A 20,687-nucleotide genomic window follows, 5' to 3' on the forward strand; every position below is an offset into this window, starting at 1 on the left:
CCATCATAACTCACTACAGCATTGAACTCTTAGGCTTCAGCAATCCTCCCACCTCAGCCTCCCAGAGTCCTCGGATTACAAGCATGAGTCACTGTGCCCAGCCAATAGGTTCTTAATATCTATTTACTTTTTTTTTTTACATGCAGTTAAGGAGCATTCAGGAGATTTGTAAGGAAAGCTTCTAGGCTAAAATATTTAATTTTTCTAATTGTCCCCAAAAGTGTAAGCTAGAAAGACAGCAAACTTTAAGAAAGTAAGTACTTTGGCTTTTCCTGGTACTTGGCAATAGAGGAGGAATGCCTCCGACTTCCACTGCTGAGTGGATATCAGGGAGGAGCTGATTTAGGCTGTGGAGACCTAAGCAAATTTCTTACTCCATTTAAATTTAATATTACATCTTGGCTTTGTTCTTTTTTTTGACTACAATATTGTGGTACTATCGTTGTTTGGGAAAGAATAATTAAAATATGACCCCTACCTTTAAGTATGTAACAATTTAGCCTGGCAGAGTTGATCCTTAAGGCTGTCGCAGGACAGATAATGCCACCATATCTGTTTTCTTTCCCTGTTTTTTTAAATTATAAGCCATGAAGGTGGGGAGAGATTATCCTGTGATTAGTTCTCTTAGTAATTAGACAAATGACAAAAATACAATGTAACATAAGATATGAACGCTTTAAAAAAGAGTCTTAAACATAATGACGGTAATCTTAGCACTTTGGGAGGCCAAGCAGGAGGATCGATTGCACCCAAGGGTTCAAGACCAGCCCGGCCAACATGGTGAAATCCCGTCTCTAGTAAAATACACAAATTAGCCAGGCATGGCAGCGCACACCTGTAATCCCAGTTTACTCAGGAGGCTGAGATGAGAGGATCGCTGGAACCCAGGAGGTCAAGGCTGCAATGAGCTATGATCACATGCCTTCACTTCAGCCTGGGTGACAGAGCAAGACCCTAACTCAAACAAAACAAAATACATAATTTGTTTAATTCATGATTAGTTCCTATTGGTAGGGAGTAGGGAGGATTATTAGAGCCCTTTTATAGCTATTTAAAATAAACTAGGCTGTGTACAGTGGCTCACGCCTGTAATCCTAGCACTTTGTGAGGCTGAGGTAGGCGGGCCTGAGGTCAGGAGTTCAAGACCAGCCTGGCCAACATGGTGAAACCCCATCTCTACTACAAATAAAAAATGAGCTGGTATGGTGGCGCATACCTGTAATCTCAGCTACTCTAGAGGCTGAGGCAGGATAATTGCTTGAACCTGGGAGGCAGAGGTTGCAGTGAGCTGAGAACATACCATCGCACTCCAGCCTGGGCAACAAGAGTGAAACTACATCTCAAAAAAAAAGAATATGGAGGAAAAGCTTCATGACATTGGATTTTGCTGGGGTTTCTTGGCATGACATCAAAGGCACAGGCAACAAAAGCAAAACAGAATTAAATATAAATTACTGTACATCATAAACATAAATTAGAATACATCAAAATTAAGAACTTTTTGTATCAAACAATAACAGAATGAAAGGCAACCTATGGAATAGGAGAAAAATATTCACAACTCTTATGTCTAATAAGGGGTTAATACCCAGAATGCATAAACAACTCCTACAATTCAATAAAAACAACAAAATAACCCAATTCAAAAATGGGTAAAGGACCAGTTGCAGTGGCCATACCTGTAATCCCAGCATTTTGTGAGACCTGGGTGGGAGGATCACTTAGAGGCCAGGAGTTCAAGACCAGTCTGGGCAACATAGCAATACCCTATCTCTACAAAAATTTTTTAAAACTGGGCAAAGGACTTGAAATTTCTTCAAGAAAGATATAAAAATGGACAACAAGCATATGAAAAGATGTTCAACATCACTAATCATTAGGGAAGTACAAGTCAGAACCACAGTGAGATATCAACCTCATACCCATTAGAATGGGTACTATCAGAAAAACAGGAAACAGCAAGTGTTGATGAGGATTTAGAGAAATTGGAACCCTTATGCACAGTTGGTGGGAATTTAAAATAGTGCAGCTTCTGTGGAAAACAGTATGGCAGTTCCTCAAAAAATTAAAAATAGAGTTACTATGTGATCTAGCAATTCTACTTGTGGGCATATAACCAACAGAATTGAAAGCAGGGTCTTGAAGAGATAGTTGTACACTCATGTTTGTCGCAGCATTATTAACAGTAACCAAAAGGTAGAAGCAACTCAAGTGTCCATCAGTAGATAAATAGATAAACAAAATGTGATATAACAGTACAGTGGAATATTTAAGTTTTAAAGAAAAATTCTGGCAGATGCTACAACATGGATGAACCTTGAGGACTTTATACTAAAGGAAGTAATCCAGTGACAAAAAAGACGAATTCCACATATATGAGGTATCTATCTAGAGTAGTCACATTCATAAAAACAGAAAGTAGAATAGAAGTTGCCAAAGGTTAGAGAAGGAGGAAATGTTTAATGGGTATGCAATTTTAGTTTTGCAAGACGAAAAAGTTCTGGAGATTGGTTGCACAACAGTGTGAATATACTTTAAAATACTCAACTATGCACTTTAAAATAGCTAAGGTGGTAAATGCATTGTGTGTGTGTGTGTGTGTGTGTATTTTAACTCAAGGAGAAAATTATGTAGTCAGAATGTTCTGGAGTGGTCACTATAGTCTTTACTATAAATAAATGTGTTCAGGGATCAAAATTTTGTGTCTTAAAATATGTTACATAATTTTTTTAAACCAGAAAAAATGTAATATTAACAAAAGAAAGAAAAAGTATAATGCATTGCTTTTATACTGGGCATTGTATACTTTTAAACTTTTTCACCTGCCTATAGTTACATACATATAAAGCATTTAAATTCAGTGATGGCTGTATTATGCATTTGTGTACATATATATTCTTGTTTCATATTTTATTACAAATGGAATAAGACTCCTGAAATTGATAAAGTAAATTATGTGTAAGCTAGTAAAATTGAGGTCTAGATGAAGTACAATAATAAAGTGACTTTATATATTCTACCTGTATTTTACCCATGACTAAGATCCTAAAGATGAGAAATCTTTAAAATGTTTATGCATTGGGGATTGGGCACAGCGGCTCACGCCTGTAATCCCAGCCATTTTGGAGGCCGAGGTAGGTGGACCACTTGACGTCAGGAGTTTAAGGCCAGCCTGGCCAATGTGGCAAAACCATGTCTCCACCAAAAAATGCAAAAATTAACCAAGCATGGTGGCATGTGCCTGTAATCCCAGGTACTTGGGAGACTGAGGCACGAGAATCACTTGAACCCAGGAGACAGGTTGCAATGAGCCAAGATCGTGCTGCTATACTCCAGCCTGGGCAACAAAGTGAGACCCTGTCTCAAAAACAAAATATTTATGCTTTTAGGCCAGTTAATTCTACATCTAGGAATTTAACCTAAGGAAATGTGGTATAGAAGCTTGCTTACTCCACTCCAGACTAATTGATGCTCTCTGTTCTGTTTGCAAATACACTGAGTGATACAACTGGTTTCCTGTGGTGTGGTCCCACACACTGCTCCCATAAGTGGAGTGGGCCTTGTCAGTGCCCTGCAGCCACAGACCACTAGAAATACACCTATAGTTTGACACGTTGGTTCACTACTTGTGAGGGAGGATGCACACCATGTGAACTGTGGAGTATCTCAGAGTGTTAGAAGGGATATTTTATAAGACTTGGGCTTGAATTAGGTGATTTTGGGGAATTTTAGGAAAGCAGAGCTTTCTCGATTAGATGCTGTTAGGGTGTGCAGTGATTCTACGTTTGGGTGTCTTAATATATCTTATTAGGAGGTAGGCCAACTAGAGTAGAGTGAGACCAAAGCTGTAACTGGTAGAGAAGCAGCAGTCACTCATATTAGCCAGGAGAGGGGGGTGTTTGGTGTTTTGTAAAATACATAGTGAACTTTTTTTTTTCTCTAGGCTTAGACAAAAAAAAATTTTTTTTGAAGTGGGGCTGGAGTTCAGTGGTGCAGTCTCGGCTCACTGCAACTCCACCTCTCGGGTTCGAGCAATTCTCTGCCTCAGCCTCCCGAGTAGCTGGGATTACAGGCACCCACCTTGACACCCAGCTAATTTTTGTTTTTTTAGTAGAGACGGGGTTTTGCCATGTTGGCCAGGCTGGTCTCAAACTCCTGACCTCAGGTATGAGCTACTGGGCCCAACCAGACAAAATTGTGAAGTATTTTTGTTTTGCCTCACTTGAACACAGTCTCAGAGTGACCTTGTCCGATGTTGATACTTTGTGAGATTGTTTATGTCCCACAGGAGAATAATATGGCCTCCCTGTAATCCCTAGGCCAGCTTCAAAGAACACTGAAGTCTAGCTGTAATTGTTCACGCAGTTTCCAGATGTTGGGGAGGCTACTTTCTCTTTCTCAAACTCTTGTTAAGTATCAGTTGAAGCCAGGTGCCTGTAGTTTCAGCCACTCAGAAGCTGAGGTAGGAGGATCACTTGAACTGGGAGTTTGAGTCCAGCCTGAACAGCATAGAAAGACCCTGTCTCTTAAAAAGGGGGAAAAAACTGGGCTGATGCAATGGCTCACACCTGTAATCCCAGCGCTTTGGAAGGCTGAAACAGGAGGATCACTTGAGGCTAGGAGTTCAAGACCAACCTCGGCAATGTAGCAAGACCTCATATCTACAGAAAAATTTAAAATCACGGTGGTGTGCACCTATAGTCCCAGCTACTAGGGAGGCTGAGGTTCTCTTGAGCCCAGGCTTTTGAGACCAGCCTGGGCAACATGGTCAGACTGTCTACAATAAGAAAAAAGAAAATTAGTCCAATGTGGTGGCACATGTCTGTGGTCCCAGCTACTTGGGAGGCTAAGGTGGGAGGACTGCTTGAGCCTGGGAGGTTGAGGCTGCAGTGAGCTATAATCACACCACTACACTCCAGCCTGTGTGACAGAGCAAGACCCTTGTCTCTTAAACAAGAATTGATGTAGCCATTTTGTAAAGACCGTTGGACAATAGTTATCAAATTTAAAGTGCATATCACCTTTGCACTTCCAGGAAGTTACCCTCCAAATATGCATATGCAGAGTAGGCAAACATAAATGGACAAGTAGTCTCATCAGATTACTGTTGGTAATATATTTATCAATAGGAGATTGTAGTATTATACATCCATTAAGAATGAGGTAGGTCTATTTGTATTTATGATGATGATGATGTCTTTTCTTTATCAAATACATATGTGCCAGGCACTGTGCCATGCATTTGATATGTTTTATCTAATAATCCTTACAACAACTATTAATATATGGCAAGTACTGTTATTATCGCCATTTTGCAGGTGAGGAGACTGAAGCATGGAGGTTAAATAACTTTTACAAGTTTACACAGATAGTAAAGGGCAGACTTGGTATTCAAATCCAGGTGGTCTGAGGTTAGAGTATGGTGCATTTTTGACCTCTAAAGTATATATCCTCCTTTCTACTGATGGAGAAAGAGGATGAAGACAATATTAAATGAAAAAATAGTTCAGAACTGAATGTCTAGTTTGCTGTCATTTGTGTTTTAAATTTTTTAAAAAAGTGACGGCACACAGTAGAATACCAAATAAACATAACAGTGACTTATAAGGAGCAGATGGGTGGCCTTTCAGCTGTCACTTTCCATCTCTCTCATGGGTGTTTTAATAATAGTTATGTATTACTTGAATAATTTTGTAATTTTTTTAAGAGACAGGATCTTGCTGTCACCTAGGGTGGAGTGCAATGACATAATCATTGCTCACTGTAGCCTCTTACTCCTGAGTTCAAGCTATTCTCCTGTCTTAACCTCCAAAATAGCTGGAGCTATAAGCATGTGCCACCATGCCACACTAATTTTTAAAATTTTTGTTGAGATGGAGTCTCACAATGTTGTCCTGGCCAGTCTTAAAACTCCTGGGCTCAAGTGGATGCTCCCGCTTGGCCTCCCAAAATGCTGATACTACAGGTATGAGCCAGTGTTCCTGGCCACTTACATACATTTTTCACTGAAATAAATGTAGCTAACATTTTGAAAAGTTGTAATAGTTAATAAAGATCAAGCTAAAGCCATGAATGACAAATGTTTTATCTATCCCTGCTTATATACTGTTATGTAGGGTTTCCCTTGTCTTAATATCTTACCACCAGCTCATTTTAAATTCACTTCCTCTGGGGTTCGTCTTTTATTTGATTCCACTTTGAATACTTACATTTTTGTTTTTGTTTTTTGAGACAAGACAGGGTCTCCACTCTGCTGACTAGGCTGGAGTGCTGTGGCACGATCTCAGCTCACTGCAACCTCGACCTCCTGGGCCCAAGCGATGCTCCCACCTTAGCCTCCTGAGTAGCTGGCAAGCATCACCTTGCCTGGCTAATTTTTTTAATATATTTTTTGTAGAGATGGGGTTTCACCTGTTGCCTGGGCTGGTCTCGAACTCCTGAGCTCAAGGGATCTTTCCGCCTCCCAAAGTGCCAGGATTACAGGCATGAGCCAATGTGCCCAGTCCCCAGATACTTAATGTTTTTGATAGAGTACCTCATGTGTAATTTAGCCTTTTTTTTTTTTTTTTTTTTTTTTTTGAGACAGGCTCTCACTCTGTAGCCCAGGCTGGAGTACAGTGGTGTGATCTCTGCTCACTGCAACCCCTTCCTCCCAGGTTCAAGCAATTCTCCTGCCTCAGCCTCCCAAGTAACTGGGATTACAGGCCCACACCATCATGCCTAGCTAATTTTTATATTTTTAGTAGAGACGGGGTTTTACCATGTTGGCCAGGCTGGTCTTACTGGCCTCTAGTGATCTGCCTACCTTGGCCTCCCAAAGTGTTGGGATTACAGGTGTGAGCCACCACGCCCAGCCAAAATGTAATTTAGCCTTTTAAATTGCCTAAATTTTCTACTGTCTCCCAAAGGACTTGATAATACTTACAGTAAGATAATGATGCACATCATAGGAACTGTAAACGTTAAGATTACAATTATATAGCCTAATATATTTCTACAATTGAGCAATAAATTTAACTTAGTTTCCTGGAAGTAGGCAAAAAATAAAATATTTTAAGTTCTATAGCTGTGGGTTGACAAAAAGACACATACATTTTTTGTTTAAAGAAACATTTTTCTGATTATAAATTTTGAGAAGAAATGTGTTTCGTGAACCCTTTGCAATTTATACTCTTCTGGTTACTTCTTGTTTTGTTGTTTTTGTGTCTACCCCAACTAAATTATAAGCTTCCTTAGGACAAACTCTGTTTTTCAGTACTATTTTTGTTCTGTCTCTGCCTAGAAAATATGCACTTATTATATATAGTTGAAATGATAAATTAAGCAACAATTGCAACACAGCTATATTTCATGGATAATGTTACCACCAGTTTTCAAAGACTTAATTTTTGAGTAGTTTAGGAATTTATACTACTTTCATTCCCTTCAGCAGGGAATCCTTTTTGAGACAGGGTCTCACTCTTATCACCCAGGCTGGAGTGCAGTGGCATAATCATGACTCACTGAAGCCTCAACCCCCTGGGCTCCCAGGCTCAAGCAGTCCTCCCACCATAGCCTCCGGAGTAGCTGGGACTACAGTTGTGCACCACCACACCCAGCTGTGTTTTTTTGGGGTGTTGTTTTTTGTTTTTGTTTTGTTTTGTTTTTTTAATGTAGAGATGAGGTCTCGCTGTGTTGCCCAGGCTGGTCTCAAACTCCTAGGCTCAAGCAATCCTCTGGCCTCAGCCTCCCAAAGTGCTGGGCCGATCAGCAGGGAATCTTTTATGATAGCCTTAAAAAAAAAAATCTTAATTTATTTATTTGTATGTAACTTATACTGAGTTCTGTCATCTTGTAGCCCATACTTTCTAGCTGAGTACATAGTATGAAGAACTGGAACTTTGAACTTTTGTTTTATAAAAGTTAAATCTTTTAAAATAAGCCATATAGCTTTCAACTACCTTTTCCTTTCTCTTAGGCCAAGTCATCAAGGCATGGGACATTGGGGTGGCTACCATGAAGAAAGGAGAGATATGCCATTTACTGTGCAAACCAGAATATGCATATGGAGCAACTGGCAGTCTTCCTAAAATTCCCTCAAATGCAACTCTCTTTTTTGAGGCAAGTATGTGTGTGATGCTGCCTTGTCAGCATCTGCTCTACAATAGAAATGGCTTTGAAGCAACAGTGGGAGCTAAGCTTGCTATAGAGTATCAGATCCAACTTATTTATTTTGGAGCATGGCTTCTTGAATTGCTTCCCACACACCCAAGGTTGTGCATGCCAGTGCTTTCTTAGAAACATGCTTCTAGCACAGAAAGTTCATATCCAAATAAACAAGACACTACACTTAGAAATAAAGATTCTGGTCTGTGGTGTGAGTGTGATATACTCAAAATTGACCAGAATACAGGATGGAAATGTTGGTGATAAATGTAGAAATATGCCTATGTCAAGTTGCAGGTACTTTCATATTATAAAGGTTTATATATCATAGATCTCACTTCTCTAGAAGCCGTTGATAGTGATAAAACATCATTCATCCTCTGTTGAATGACATTTATTTGGCAAAACTTGATTTTTAAGAACCACCCTAGCTAGGTAAGATACACCTTTAGTCAGTCATAGGCCACATTCGTGAGATTTATTCTTACATTTTGAGAAGGAAACTCTATAAATCCAGGGTGGGAAAGTCATGGCCTCAAATAAAATAATTTTACATCAGTACCTTGTAGCTCTGGCTTTTTGCCCACAGGGTAGTTTTCCTAATATTTCCTGTCTTTGTACTGCATCCCTTAGGATATAGTCCAAGACATTATTATTACATGAAATTTGTTCCAAGTGTGGAAAAGTATAGTGGGTTTTGTTTGCTACTTTTCCAATAATTAAGATACATAGATGAATATATATATTTTTAAACAGATTTATTTTATAAAATGAAAGAATTGGTTGCCCTTGCCTTCACATATGTTACATTGGCTTTATTTGATCTTTTCTCAGCTGAATTCCTTTTTTCTTTCTAGATAGAGCTTCTTGATTTCAAAGGAGAGGATTTACTTGAAGATGGAGGCATTATCCGGAGAACTAAACGGAGAGGAGAGGGATATTCAAATCCAAATGAAGGAGCAAGAGTACAAAGTAAGTATTGAAGTAAGAGGGAACTAATCCTTAAAAGTTGGGCTCCATTTATGTGGACAAAATGGAGACTTTAAAAAAAATCTGTTTAGGCTGGGCGCGGTGGCTCAAGCCTGTAATCCCAGCACTTTGGGAGGCCGAGGCGGGTGGATCACGAGGTCAAGAGATCGAGACCATCCTGGTCAACATGGTGAAACCCCGTCTCTACTAAAAAAAATACAAAAAATTAGCTGGGCATGGTGGCGCGTGCCTGTAATCCCAGCTACTCAGGAGGTTGAGGCAGGAGAATTGCCTGAACCCAGGAGGCGGAGGTTGCGGTGAGCCGAGATCGCGCCATTGCACTCCAGCCTGGGTAACAAGAGCGAAACTCCGTCTCAAAAAAAAAAAAAAAAAAAAAAAAAACCAAAAAAAAAAAAAAAAAAAAAAAAAAAAAATCTGTTTATAGAAATGAACATATTGGCAGGACACAGTGACTCACACCTGTAATCCCAGCACTTTGGGAGGCCAAGGCAGGAGGATCTCTTGAGCTTAGGAGTTTGAGACCAGCCAGGGCAACATAGTGAGTCCCCACCTCTACTAAAAAACATCGAGAAAATTAGCTGAGCGTGGTGGCTCGTCCCTGTAGTCCCAGCTACTTGGGAGGCTGAGGTGGGAGGATCACTTGAGCTCTGGAGATCAAGGCTACAGCAGAGAGCCATGATTGTGCCATTGCGCTCCAGTCTGAACAACAGCGAGATTCTGTCCCCCCAAAAAAGAAAAAAGAATAGTTTCAGATTCAACATTTATTTAATAATAGTTTTACTTAGTAAATATTAATTCAACATCTACATGCCAGGTACCCTACCAGCCTCTACAAATTCAAAAATGAATACAAAGTAATTTCATCCACAAGAAATTCTCAATCTGTGGACTCTTTGGTTTGCCAACAACTATATTAGTTGCCTGATAAATTTGTTCATTTATTTCTTACAACCTTAAGAGGTTAGATTTCTTATCCCCGGATGAGAAAAGTTAGTTCAGAGATGTCAAATAAATTGCCCAAGGTTACAGTGTTACTAAACAGAGTAGTAGATTGTACTCCCCTTTAGGACACAAATCCATCTCATCAGCTATCAAGATAAAAAAAAATAGTTCATCATTTAGATTAATATTGGATAATAGTGTTCATTCTATTCCATATCAGGAGACCTAGGTTCAAGTCCTGCTTTACTATTCATTGAGTAGCCTGAAGCTGTTCAGTTGCTTCATTTGCTAAGTGGGAGTACGGGCAGCTCTGAGGGCTGAAATAGCTGACTCTTCCTCCCTCCCAGAGCAAACTGTATGTACCACTGTGTATACTACTTGTCACTTTATATTGTAATCAGTATTTGCCCATTTCTCCCAGTATACTGTGAGTGCTTGAGGACCAGAACCTTTCTTCATCCTTTTGTTTTCAGCCATTACCTGCAGTGCCTAACACACATTTAGTGTTTAATGAAGGCTTTCTGCATGAATAAATACTTGAGAACTGTCATTAGTGAGCTAAAATCCTTCAGAAGAGAATTATGGGAAAACAGAGAAATACTTCCATTAAGAACAAAAATCACATCACTCAACAAGGATGGGAACATGAACTGTTATTATAAAAGGTCTATTTAAAAGAAAGATTTCAAAAGCCAAGTATAATGGTGTGCACCAGTAGTCCCAGCTACTTGGGAGGCTGAGATGGGAGGATCACTAGAGGCCAGGAGTTCAAGGCTACAGTGTGCTATGATTACACCAGTGAATGGCCAGTATACTCTAGCCTAGGCACCATAGTGAGACGTTGTCTCTTAAAAACAAAAAGTAAATTAAAGAGTTCATTTAAAACAGAAAATTAGAATAGTTGAGTTTCTTATTTTTAAAGTATATAATATTTTCAACCCATATTTTATTTCTACGAGTCTGGCAAATCAGTTTAAATTCTGTTGTTTTGGGAAGCAGTTACACATACTATTGTGCTATTGCAATTGAAGTGTTTAGCTCTGTCATTTGGGATAATTTTTTTTAATAAATGAAGAGCTTTAAATATAGCATATCAGGGAAATAGCTCCAGACTGGGAGTTGGGAGATAGGATTCCAGCCTCAGCCGTGGCCTCAGGCTGGCTCCAGCTAGACCTCACCCCTGTAAGTTAGCTTCTTTCCTATGCAGTGAGGCAGGGTTGGACCTCTTGATTTTTAAGGTCCTGCTGGCCCTAAAACTCCATCATAGAATTCTAAATGTTTACAAAAGTTATAGGAGTGATAGCAAATCATCTTCACTATATTAGTAAGCACTTAAGCTTGTCTATAAATGTGTATTTTAAATTTTTATTATGAAAAATTTCAAATGTATATACAAAGATAGAGGTTTATTCCTATGGATACAGGAACTCCCTAGATTCAATAATTTATAATATTTATTTTTAAACTGGAGGGTTTTGTCAACTAAATTAAGAGGAAAAGCTTTCTCCAGTTATAGACAATACCACAAAATTACCACTGTGGAGATTACTTTAGAGCAGATTAAATTAAATCAAACCTTGCTTTTGGTAATATTTGTGATGGGAGTCAATTTTTTTCTTTTTTTACTTTTTGTTTTGAAATAATTTTAGAATTACAGAAAAGTCGCAAAACTAGTATAGAGTGTTCCCTTATATGCTTCACACAGCTTCCTCTAAATGTTAACATCTTACCTAATCACAGTACATTTATAAAAAATCAAGAAGTTAACATTGATGTAGTACTGGTAACTATTTTACAGATCTTACTTGAATTTCACCAGTTACTGTATTACATTACTGTCGTTTTCTGGTCTAAGATCAAACTCAGGATCCAGCATTGTATTTACTTTTGTTGTTGTTGTCGTTGTTTTGAGATGGAGTCTTGCACTGTCACCCAGGCTGGAGGGCAGTGACACAATCTCAGCTCACTGCAACCTCTACCTCCTGGGTTCAAGCAACTCTCCTGTCTCAGCCTCCTGAGTAGCTGAAACTACAGACGCACACCACCACACCCCACTAATTTTTGTATTTTTAATAGAGACAGGGTTTCACCATGTTGGTCAGGCTGTTCTCAAACTCCTGACCTTGGGTGATCCATCTGCCTGGGCATCCCAGAGTGCTGGGATTACAGGCATGCGCCACCACACCTGGCCTACTCTGCTCTTTTGAAGACAACTGATGATTTTGTAGAATATCTCAATTTGGGTTTCTGTTATGTTTTAAATTAGATTGAGGTTATGCATTTTGGGGAAAATACCACTGAAGTGATGTTGTGCCTTTCATCATTATCAAGAGGTACATGATAGGGATGTCCCATTACTGGTGATGTTAACTTAGAACACTGGGTTAAGGTGGGAAACCATGTTTTGCTACTGCAAAGTTTACGTTTTCCCTTTGTAATTAAAAAGTAGTAGGATGGAAGTACTACCTTGTTTTATATCACAACTTTACACATTCATTTTGGCATTCGTTGATTTTTGCATGCAGTAGTCATTATTGTGGCATTTGACTAATGGTAATTTTTCTGTTGCTATTGTTCTCTCTACGTTAATTGGAATCCTACTGTATATATATTCAGTTTATTTATGTCAGTATGGACCTGTGGATATTTATTTTATTCTGTAGGTTATTATTCATTACTATTCTTATTTATTTTACTGTTCCTATTGTCCTAGATTTGACAATTAGAAACTCCTTTGTTTGTTTTTGTGTCCTTTCAATATCCCCATTTTTTTTTTTTTTTTTTTTTTTTTTCTAGTTCCTTACTTCCTGGTACCACAAGACACTCTTGGCTCATCTTAAAATTTTCCTGCCCCAGATCTGGAACTAACCATTTATCCAAGGAGCTCTGACTGCTTTTATTGGAGAAAGGCATTTAGAAACCAAGATCGGAGTGCTAGGTTTGCTCCTGCTATGAGATAACATCATTCCCGGCCGGGCGCGGTGGCTCACACCTGTAATCCCAGTACTTTGGGAGGCTGAGACGGGTGGATTACCTGAGGTCAGGAGTTCGAGTTTGAGATATCATCATTCCTAGACCCTCTTAGCAGACAGAGCAGTAGAGAATATATGGAACTCAACATACATACACATACATCTGTATGTATTTCCACATCATCCTGCTGTGTGTATATCTATTTTGTTGTTGTTTTGTTTTGGTTTTTTGAGTCTCACTCTGTCATGAGGCTGGAGTGCAGTGGTGCGCTGTCAGCTCACTGCAACCTCTGCCTCCCAGGTTCAAGTGATACTCCTGTCTCAGCGTCCAGTGTAGCTGGGATTACAGGTGCCTGCCACCACACCCAGCTATTTTTTTTATTTTTAGTAGAGATGGGATTTCACCATGTTGGCCATGGTAGTTTCGAACTCCTGGCCTTGTGATCCTCCTGTCTTGGTCTCCCAAAGTGTTGGGATTACAGGTGTGAGCCACCGCGCCTGGCCAACCTGTATAGATATTAAAACAATGAACACACACTGGCAGCTGCAGTTCCAATCCAATACTGCAGGTTTGCCTGCCCTTTGCTCATTTGAAACTCCTTTCTCCAAAGTGAGAAAGTGCTCTCAATTCTCCACAGCATACTCATTTGCTCCATAATAGTGTATATGTAAGGTGCTTTTAGAATTGCTATGCTAGACCCCTGTGACAAACTGACTTTAGGAAATATTTGTGTTTAGTTCCTTGTGTCATCAGCCTTATAGTGTATATTCAAAACACTTTTTTTTTTTTTTTTAAATTTTATTTCTAAGCATATTGAGTAAAAAACACTTGCTTTCTAACTCAGGTAACTTCTTTCTTCCTCAACCCAGTCAGTGTGATTGTGTTACTCAGTTGTAACAAGTTGTTCATTTGTTACTGTGTATATTCCATTTTGGGTTCCTGCCATGCTCTGGTTAATTTTAATTATTTGTTTTGTTTTGGATATGTGAAACATTACCATGATTCTAAACTATGCAAAAAACAATATACTCAAAAGTGTTATTGCCCCCTTATCCCTATTAACCTGTTCCCATTTCCCCATTATTTCCACACTATTCCTGTCTCATTAATTATATCATTAGATCCTGGTTTTTCTTCCTGTATTTCATTATGTTTTATGTCATTTTATTTTTTTCTGTTTGTTTCAAGAAAGGGAGCCAAGCGTGGTGGCTCACACTGGTAATCCCAGAACTTTGGGAGGCTGAGTCAGGAAGATTGGTTGACCTCAAGAATTTGAGACCATCCTGAGCAACATAGAGACCTTGTCTCTACAAATAATTTAAAATTTAGCCAGGTGTGATGGCACATGCCTGTAGTCCCAGCTACTCAGGAGGCTGAGGCAGGAGGATCTCTTGAGCCCAGGAGTTCAAGGCTGCAGAGAGTTGTGATCTCATGCCACTGCACTCCAGCCTTGGCAACAGAACAAGACTCTGTCTCAATAAAAAAGAAAGAGAGAGAGAGAGAGATTGAAAGGGAAGGAAGGGAGGGAAGAAAGGAAAGGAAGGGGAAAGGGAAAGGAAGAACGAACAATGACTAATCTTTTGTCTTTCATCTTGTTAGAATGTACTTTCCTGGGAAATTTTAGAGTAAATGGTTGATTTTGCTTTTTCACTCAAAAGACCTTCTTGGTTTTCTGTAACAAATCTATTTTATAGAAATGTATTGTGTCGTGCTTTCATTTATCAAGGTTAAACTGTCCTGGTTTTTCCTCCTTTAAACAAGTTAGCTATCTGGGGGAGGAGAACAAAGATTACCTTAAAGGTGGTCCCCATCTAAAACCAAGATCCCCTTTTTCTTTTTTGAAATCTCAGTCTTTACTGGTTTGCCTTTTGTTTGTAGCATCACCAAATATACTTAGATGTAAAACCAGATATAAAAACTGAAACTAGGCCGGGTATGGTGGCTCATGCCTGTAATCCCAGCACTTTGGGAGGCCAAGGTGGGCAGATCACCTGAGGTCAGGAGTTCAAGACCAGCCTGACCAACATGGCAAAACCCCATCTGTACTAAAAAAATTAGTCGTGGTGGTGGGCACCTGTAATCCCAGCTACTTGGGAGGCTGAGGCAGGAGAATCGCTTGATCCTGGGAGGCGGAGGTTGCAGTGAGCAGAGATTGCGCCACTGCCCTCTAGCCTGAGTGATAGAGTGAAAATCCATCTCAAAAAATAAATAAATAAGTAAATAAAACCTGGAATAAAAAAAGCCAGCTGTGAGTGAACGAGAACAATAGATATTGATCACCCTTTACAATATGTCATGATAGATATGTGTTTTACTAAATTTCTGTCATTTAAGTGTAAAGAAACAATTAAGTGGTATGGGGGGGAGACAGATAGGCTTCAAAAGTGAAAGACTTGAGTTTTGAATCTTGGAATTGCTGCCTGATATTTTTATGACTTTAGACAAGTTACTTAACTGTCTGGAGCATCCAGTTTTTAAAATCTGTAAAATGGGAATAATTTTCACTACCACAGGTTGTGTGACAGTGATAGGGTTTAGCTGTGTCCCTACCAAAATCTCATCTTGAATTGTAGTTCCCATAATTCCCACGTGTCATGGGAAGGACCCAGTGGGAGGTAACTGAATCACGGGGGCAGTTTCCCCTATGCTGTTCTTATGATAGAGTGAGTTCTCATACAATCTGATGGTTTTATAAGTGTCTGGCAGGGAAACCCTGCTGGTACTTCTCTCTCCTGATGCCATGTGAAGAAGGACGTGTTTGCCTCCCCTTCTGCCATGATTGTAAGTTTCCTGAGACTTCCCCAGCCACGTGAAATTGTGAGTCAATTAAACCTCCTTTCCTTATAAATTACCCAGTCTCTGGCAGTTCTTCAAGGCAGCGCGAGAACAGGCTAATACTAACAGTTATGAAGACAAGTGTCAGACATTTAGTGGACACTTAATTTCTTTTCCCCTATATATTGTGTTTCTCTAATTTGTTTTGCTTCTAGGGAAAAAGATCCTTGATGCCTATTTTTCTTCTTCTGTAGCCCAGGCTGGAGTGCAATGGCCCAGGCTGGAGCACAGTTGCGTAATCTTGGCTCACTGCAACCTCACCTCCTGGGTTCAAGTGATTCTTCCGCCCCAGCCTCCCGAGTAGTTGGAACTACAGACACATGCCACCACGCCCAGCTAATTTTTGTATTTTTAGTAAAGGTGGAGTTTCACCATGTTAGCCAGGCTGGTCTTGAACTCCTGACCTCAGGTGATCCACCCACCTTGGCCTCCCAAAGTGCTGGGATTACAGACATGAGCCACTGCATCCAGCCGACTCCTCTTTTTTTTTTTTTAATCTCCTACATGTCATGTATCAGCATATCCTCTTGGCTCTACCATGGTTATTATATACCCAATTTGTCTCTAATAACAGTCTTCAAATTAATCATGTATCTTAATAGTAATCTTATCTAAATCATATTTCTCTAGGTTTGAGGGGAAGAATAGCATTATGGACTCAAAAAGGCTTTTACTGAATTGTGAACTTTTACTTCCTTTTCATAATTTGTCTCTGTGTGGAAGAGAAAACTTACATTAGTTTGATGGGATTTATTTCTCAAAGAAATTTTTGATTTTTACTCTTTACATGAAGAGCCTAATGCTTACAAGTCAATTTTTATAATCTGTCCCACTATCCTTTTTCTTGTGTCAACTAAGAAGGCCATCTTGTAATTTTTATTCAAAGTTGTTTGTTTCTTTTAAAAAGTCACTGTGTTCTTAGGTACCCTAATTGATACGATTATGATGACTGCTACTTCAGTCTTCATACTTAAGTTTAATTCTAAGTCATGGCTACATTGCTACTTTGAAGTTTTGCTTTCTTAGAAAATCTAATTTGACTAACATAAGGCTCTAAAGAGCTACCAATTACTCTTCCCCCATCCCCTAGTCTCTCACATAGTCTGATTTGTCAACTTTAGTGGTTGGAAGAGGCCCATCAAAATGCTGGCTGTATGTGGTTCTCTTGCCTCTCAGTCCTTTCAACCACATTTGAATGCAAAGAATGCAGACAGTCAGCAGTATTTTTAAGTGTGAAATTTTCAACAGTGTTCTACAGGTTCCAGTTGTTGGCATGCCTCCTTTCCTTCTTCAAATCTCACTGAAATGATAGATGGAGGGGACAAAGGTTTTCAAAAGAAGAAATCAATAATATTGCTGGAAAGGGGAGGAATATAAGAGTGGATCAGAATTTCTGTAATATGTAAAGTCAATGAACTTGAACCAATGGAAACTAGTCTCAGCAAATCCAACCCAAGACAGGTGTAAAGAGGACTTCTGCAGAGGTACATACTGTTCTCCTCAACAGGCTTAGGCGGAACTCCAAGCTCATAGTCAGCTGGTGTGAGGGAACCCAAGCAGCAATCATCAGGGGTTTTTTTTCTTTTTTTTTTTTTTTTTTTTTTTGTTGTTTTTTTTTTTTTTTTTTTTTTTTTTTTTTTTTTTTCTTAGTTTTGTCATCAGGGTTGTTATAAAACAGAATAAAAACACGGGGCCAGTAAACCTCCAGTGCAGTAGTTCTCAACTTTTGGTGAATTTAGAATTACCTGGGGAGCTTTTAAAAATTCTGATGCACAGACCAGTTAAATAAGAATCTCAAACCTCAGAAGATGGAGCTTCAGGCAAAAGTATTTTTTTTTTAAACTCCTGGGTGATTCTAGTTTGCAGTCAAGGACTGAAAACTACTAGACTAGGATCTGGCTGTGACTTTTTCTCCCAAGCTAAAACCAGTAAGGCTAGGTTCTAAAATAAAACAAAAATAATAAAATAAATTTTAAAATAAATAAAAAAATAAAATGTGCCTCAAAGGCTCTAAGTGTTAGGACTTGGACTAGGGAAAATGAATGTATTTTTTTTAAAAAAACTTTTAAAACAAATTTAAAGGGGAAAAAAGTAAAAAGACAGCTTTTCACAGTAAATAATGCTAAAGTGTTCTGCTCCTGACGTCAGTTTTTCTGTGCACATCATCCTCCGCTCATAGTAAATGCCTAACAAATATTTGTGGAATCTTCACCCTTAGATCCCCACAATCAGCCCACCCTTTTGGGAAAAGGCTTGCCATGGAAACATATCCAATTGCTTAGAAAAATGGTGCCAGCTAACTATAGTCATTTGATCATTCTGAATCCTTCCTGTATAATACGGCCAAACAACAAAGAATCATCAGCAAATACCACGAAAAAAGAAGCACTGAAGTAGACTAACAGAAGAAAGAAATAGAAGAGAACTTTAAAAATACTAATGATTGTCTTTAGAAATAATTAACAGGACATCAGATTCGTAAGTCAAAAAGCCAGTTTCTTTTGGAAGGAAAGGGAGGACAAGAAAGGGAGGAAAGGGAGGACAAGAAAGTTTCTGGAAATGCGAGCATCGTTAATCAAAACTGAAACTCAAAGGTAGGGTTGAAGAGCAAAATGGACAGTCCCTGAAATCTGGTGATCTAAAAGATAGCCAAGGATTTCTCAGAACACAGATAGAAAGAGGGATGAAAAGTAAAAAAGAAATTAGAAGACATGGATAAAAAATCCAGGAGAGGTCATATGCATCTAATCAAACATCTAATAGAAAATTTCCAATAGGTGATAAAAGAAAAAGAATCTTAAAATTGAAAGGCCAGTGATAGTGGTACGCAGGAGGAAGGAGTGGTTTTTCACCCAGATATACCCTGGTGACATTTCTGAATTCTGTAGCTTACAAGAAAATCCTGAACTCTTGCAGGGAAGAACAAGCTATGTGCAAAGAAATAGGAATCTTACTACACTAAAGACAATGCTTTTGATCATTGTCTATAGCTATGTGTATTTTGAACCTAGAATTCTGTACTCACCCAAGCTATCATTTATGCATGAAAACAAAATTAACGTCTTGGAATTTGCAGACTCATATTCTTTTTGAAAAAAATACTGTGGGGATATACCAAAACAAACAAAAAAATAAGTCAAGAAGCAACAACTCAAGGCATAAGAAACAGTAGGAAAAAAAAATATTTCTATATTGGATACATTTATCCTGAAAGATCTCTGAAGCAGTACAGCTGTACTGTTAAAAGTAATATTAATAATGCAACAATCTGGGCTGGGCACAGTGGCTCACACCTGTAATCCCAGCACATTGGGTGACTGAGGTATGTGCATCACTTGAGGCCAGGAGTTCAAGACCAGCCTGGCCAACATGGCAAAACCCTATCTTTACTAAAAATACAAAATTTAGCCAGGCATGATGGCACATACCTGTAATCCCAGCTACTCAGGAGGCCAAGGCAGGAGAGTCACTTGAACTCAGGAGATGGAGGTGACAGTGACCTGATTGAGATTGTACCACTGTACTCCAACTTGGATGACAGAGGGAGACTCTTTCTCAAAATAATAATAATGTAAGTCTGGATTCTGGGTCATTTTAACAGAAGGTGGTGAGGGTAGGAAATGAAGAGGGGAAGGCAAAATTGTCCAAGATTATTTTCTTTTTTAAAAAATTTTGTAGAGATGAGGTCTCACTCTGTTGCCCAGGCTGGCATGCAGTGGCACAGTTGTGGCTTACTGCAGTCTCAAACTCCTGCCCTCAAGCCATCCTCTCACCTCAGCCACCGGAGTAGCTGGGACTGCAGGTACAAACCCAGCTAACTTTTTTTATCCTTTTAGAGATGGAGTCTTGCTATTGTTGCTCAAGCTGGTCTTGAACTCGAGAGCTTAAGAGATCTGCCTGCTTCAGCCTCCCAAGTAGTTCAGAGTACAAGTATGTACGACCACAACCAGCTGTCTCAATTTCTTGTTCCAGGGGAGATTATGCTAATTAATTCTTTTTTTTTAAATTTAAGATTCAGGGGAGACATGTGCCAGTTTGTTACATATTGTCTGTGATGGTAAGGTTTGGGCTTCTGTTGAACCTATCACCCAGCTGGTGAATGTAGTACCCAGTAAGTAGTTTTCCAGCCCTTGAACCCCTCCATCCTTTTTTGCTTTTAGAATCCCCAGTGTTTCTTGTCTCCATCTTTATGTTTTGTGTACTCAGGGTTTAGTTCCTACTTATAAGTGAGAACATGCGGTATTTGGTTTTCTGTTTCTGTGTTAATTCACTTAGGATACTGGCCTTCAGCTGCATCTATGTTGCTGCAGGGGAATATCCTTTCATTCTTTTTTATGGCTGCATAGTATTTTGTTATGTATACGTACATTTTTTTTTTTCTTTCAAATTTGTCAAGCTATTCTTTATTTTGGAGAAAGGGCAGGGCAGAGTGCTCATTCCTTCTTGGCAGCAGCTGCCATCATGGTGACAGTACATTGCTCAGCTCCTCCCACTTCCTCTTGGCGCATATGTGCCTCTCCACCCTTGTCTTGATGAACTTGAGGGCCCACTGGTCCTTGAAGACCTTCACTAACTCCATGGCACACCGCTCATATGGGGCAAAGCCACACACCTCCCAGATCACGTCCCACACGAACTTGGTGTATTTATTTGGTCAGGTGCCTGCAGTGGTGGCTGTGCCTGGGCTTGCTCATGTTCTTGATCACCTTGTGGCCCTTGTTGAGGCCCACGGCCATAGGGTAGCACAGAGCCATGGCTGCTGCTCTCCAGTGGTGGCCATGGCAGAAGGAACCCCACATTTT

At 39.4% G+C, this 20,687-nt stretch overlaps 1 protein-coding gene across 3 annotated transcripts in view; it reads left to right on the top strand.

The window, feature by feature from the left end:
• FKBP5 (FKBP prolyl isomerase 5) overlaps nucleotides 1–20,687 on the top strand; it is a 158,821-nt gene that overhangs the window by 104,149 nt on the left and 33,985 nt on the right. For all 3 annotated transcript variants that reach the window (XM_017522636.1, XM_017522633.2, XM_017522635.2), the window contains 2 exons: nucleotides 7,958–8,100; nucleotides 9,003–9,117. In XM_017522636.1, the coding sequence (XP_017378125.1) occupies nucleotides 7,958–8,100; nucleotides 9,003–9,117 (258 nt within the window). The remainder of the gene's footprint in view (nucleotides 1–7,957; nucleotides 8,101–9,002; nucleotides 9,118–20,687) is intronic.

Source organism: Cebus imitator, unplaced genomic scaffold (assembly GCF_001604975.1).
Source record: "Cebus imitator isolate Cc_AM_T3 unplaced genomic scaffold, Cebus_imitator-1.0 Scaffold24, whole genome shotgun sequence".
Lineage (NCBI taxonomy): Eukaryota > Metazoa > Chordata > Mammalia > Primates > Cebidae > Cebus > Cebus imitator.